Source organism: Bidens hawaiensis, unplaced genomic scaffold (assembly GCF_021521415.1).
Source record: "Bidens hawaiensis isolate Kalapana, Puna unplaced genomic scaffold, B.hawaiensis_p1.1 tig00019071_1, whole genome shotgun sequence".
Taxonomy (NCBI): Eukaryota; Viridiplantae; Streptophyta; class Magnoliopsida; order Asterales; family Asteraceae; genus Bidens; species Bidens hawaiensis.
Genome location: NW_027492892.1, coordinates 387,992 through 390,475, shown reverse-complemented (window position 1 = coordinate 390,475; position 2,484 = coordinate 387,992). Strand labels below are relative to the sequence as shown.

General features: G+C 35.1%; 1 protein-coding gene across 1 annotated transcript; it reads right to left on the bottom strand.

Moving 5' to 3' along the window:
- Window positions 1–507: 507 nt before the first annotated feature.
- On the bottom strand, window positions 508–1,862 carry LOC143557573 (putative 2-oxoglutarate-dependent dioxygenase AOP1). The gene is made up of 3 exons (XM_077046613.1): window positions 1,451–1,862; window positions 867–1,188; window positions 508–780 (listed from the first exon to the last, which is right to left on the bottom strand). The coding sequence occupies exons 1-3, from the start codon at window positions 1,822–1,824 to the stop codon at window positions 532–534; spliced, it is 945 nt and encodes a 314-aa protein (XP_076902728.1). The 5' UTR covers window positions 1,825–1,862; the 3' UTR covers window positions 508–531.
- Between the last annotated feature and the right edge of the window lie 622 nt (window positions 1,863–2,484).

Genomic DNA, 2,484 nt, shown 5'->3' with positions numbered 1-2,484 from the left:
ATTTTTTTGAACAAGTTCCGGTTGAAGATGTTATGGAAAGTTTCCAAAAGCTAAAAACTCGTAGTGAACAACTTTAGGTTCTTTTATTTTTTACTTTAATTTGTAAGACTATATGCTATGTAGTTTTTTTCTAAACTTTTAATTACGTTGGTTTTGTTGTTGTATCGTATTGTTTTTTAACAAATGAACTTGACCCGAGCAGTTTAAATAATCCGACCCAACTCGTTCATCCGACCCAATTTACATTATTAATCTAACCTTTTTCTTTATCATAATACACTTTGCATGGCCATCCGTCCAACCAATTATACATGTTATTTCACTTAAAACATTTTGGTTAATTGTTTGCTAAATTATCATGTCTTTTACTATGAAAGTAATTAAAATCCTTTTCATGTTTCATATAACAAGCGATTATGGAAGTACTAGAACTTGGCAACAGTAACAAACACGGACGAGGCACTTAAACTGAAATGCGTACAAGAAGAAAAAGGAGCTAAAAAAAACAAGTAATATAGGATTGTCAGACGCTCAGACGCCGCAATACGTCTTGAGAGCAGACTGAGCTCGTTGGCCAGCCTCGGTGTAGTAAAACTGGAGGAACTCAACATGATCGAACGGTTTGAAGATTAGAGGGTGTTCTTCGTCCACAACCTCCGGTGGGGCTTTAACAAGATAACCAGCTTTCGGTATTGAAAACAATCCTAGAGAATACCTTGCGTTGTCTCCGCTCATCATCACTCGATGATAAGGCGAATGCAGTCGTCCATTCGTCCATGCCTACAATTGTAAATTAAAAAAAAAGTTTGCCAAATATTCCATTCCTAAAAGAAAACTTTGTGTTATGACTTATGAGTAGAACTTACATAGAGGGAATCACCAATCATGACAATGAAAGAATTAGGTGATGGTTGAACTTTGATCCAATCTCCGGATTTGGTTTGCACCTCCAACCCATCAACTTCATTTTGATGTAGAATTGTGACGATGTTCTTGTCTGTATGAGAATTGAGTCCGAGTTTGGACTCACTTGTTTCGGGTCCTTTGTATTTCATGACCCGAAGCAGATAATTTGTGGAACCCATATGTTCATCCATATATTTTTCTAATCCCAAGCTCTCCAACACCATAGTCCTCACCATTTGGTCCAGTTTTGATAGTTTCTCTGAGAACTCTTGTACTGTTTTGCTGTGAAATAACGAAAGTTGCATGTTAAGTGACAAAATAGGATTTAAAGAATAACAATGCTTGGGAAATTTTCACATATCACAAAATCAATCAATTTTTTATTAAAACAACTCACACACTTATGTCACACACTCTTTAATAATGTAATTTATTTTGTAACCACGAGACTATCTAAACCGTAGTTTGTAGAAAACCATTGAAAGCGAGATTCTAACTTGGGACCTCTGCTAGATAGGAATAACAGACGAAGTAAATTAGATACCTAAATTTTGGGTTGCCTTCGGGCCACAAGATTTTGGTGAAGTCTTCAACCTTATCAATAATGGATGCGTCGTCAATACCCATGCTCTCATAGAGTGGCACCATTGGGTACTGACCGACGTACCCATGAAAGGGTTTACTGGAACGGTTATTGAGTTTAGTTTGCAAAGGCAGATCGAAAAGTTCATGCAATGCCTCAAACACGGACGTTTGAAGCTTAGGTGGGATGCTGGCAAACCTTGCTTCAAAGCAACCAAATTCTTCAAGGGCCCGATGGACTTGGGATTTCGTTAAATTCCACTCAATTGTCTTTGTGTTTTGGTCTAAATTCAAGAAGTCGATGAAAGGAAGTTTAATTGTACTCTCCGAACCCATAACTACGAGGCTGCAAGTTTGTAACACTTCCAACCAACATATATAGACAGCTTAAAGAGATGGTGATTCCATCCAATATTTTATATTCAATTTTTACAATTTCTAGGCGATAATAACAATAATTCATCTATAAATGTTGCTTTCGCGATTCATAAATAATAATTTAGCATTTCATTATCACTGTCATCTGGTGATATATTATAAGAAGATCAAGTACTTTGATTGCATATCATTTGATATTGATGTTTCAAAAATATAATAAAATATTAATCATAAAATGTCTTGACGTACCAAATTTGATTCCTTTAATTTGTCGTCTTTTTTCATGTATTTATGTATTATTTTGTGATTGTGCAAATTATTTATGTTTATTAATTAATATGACGTACAATCAGAAAATATTACCTAGTGATACAAAAATCAGTCGGTATTGTGGATGCAGATGTTATTATAAATTTCTACAACTGGTATATAAACAACAAATTGAATAATTATTGTACATTTTAGACCGGTCATCAGTAATAGGACGTCCATGACATGTATGTGATAGTCATGACCAAAGAGTTCAAGGATCACTCATTGAGTGTAGGCTTTGTCTGATTATCTGCAGTAACGATGCACACGCTATAGTAAGTGTGATGAAAAACCCAAAATATGCTC

Excerpts from the sequence above, each read along its gene's own strand:
- LOC143557573 (XM_077046613.1), bottom strand. The coding sequence starts at position 1,824 with ATGGGTTCGGAGAGTACAATTAAACTTCCTTTCATCGACTTCTTGAAT. Across the intron at positions 1,189-1,450 it reads GAAGGCAACCCAAAATTTAG|CAAAACAGTACAAGAGTTCT; the intron begins GTATCTAATTTA and ends GTTATTTCACAG. Across the intron at positions 781-866 it reads TGATTGGTGATTCCCTCTAT|GCATGGACGAATGGACGACT; the intron begins GTAAGTTCTACT and ends TTACAATTGTAG.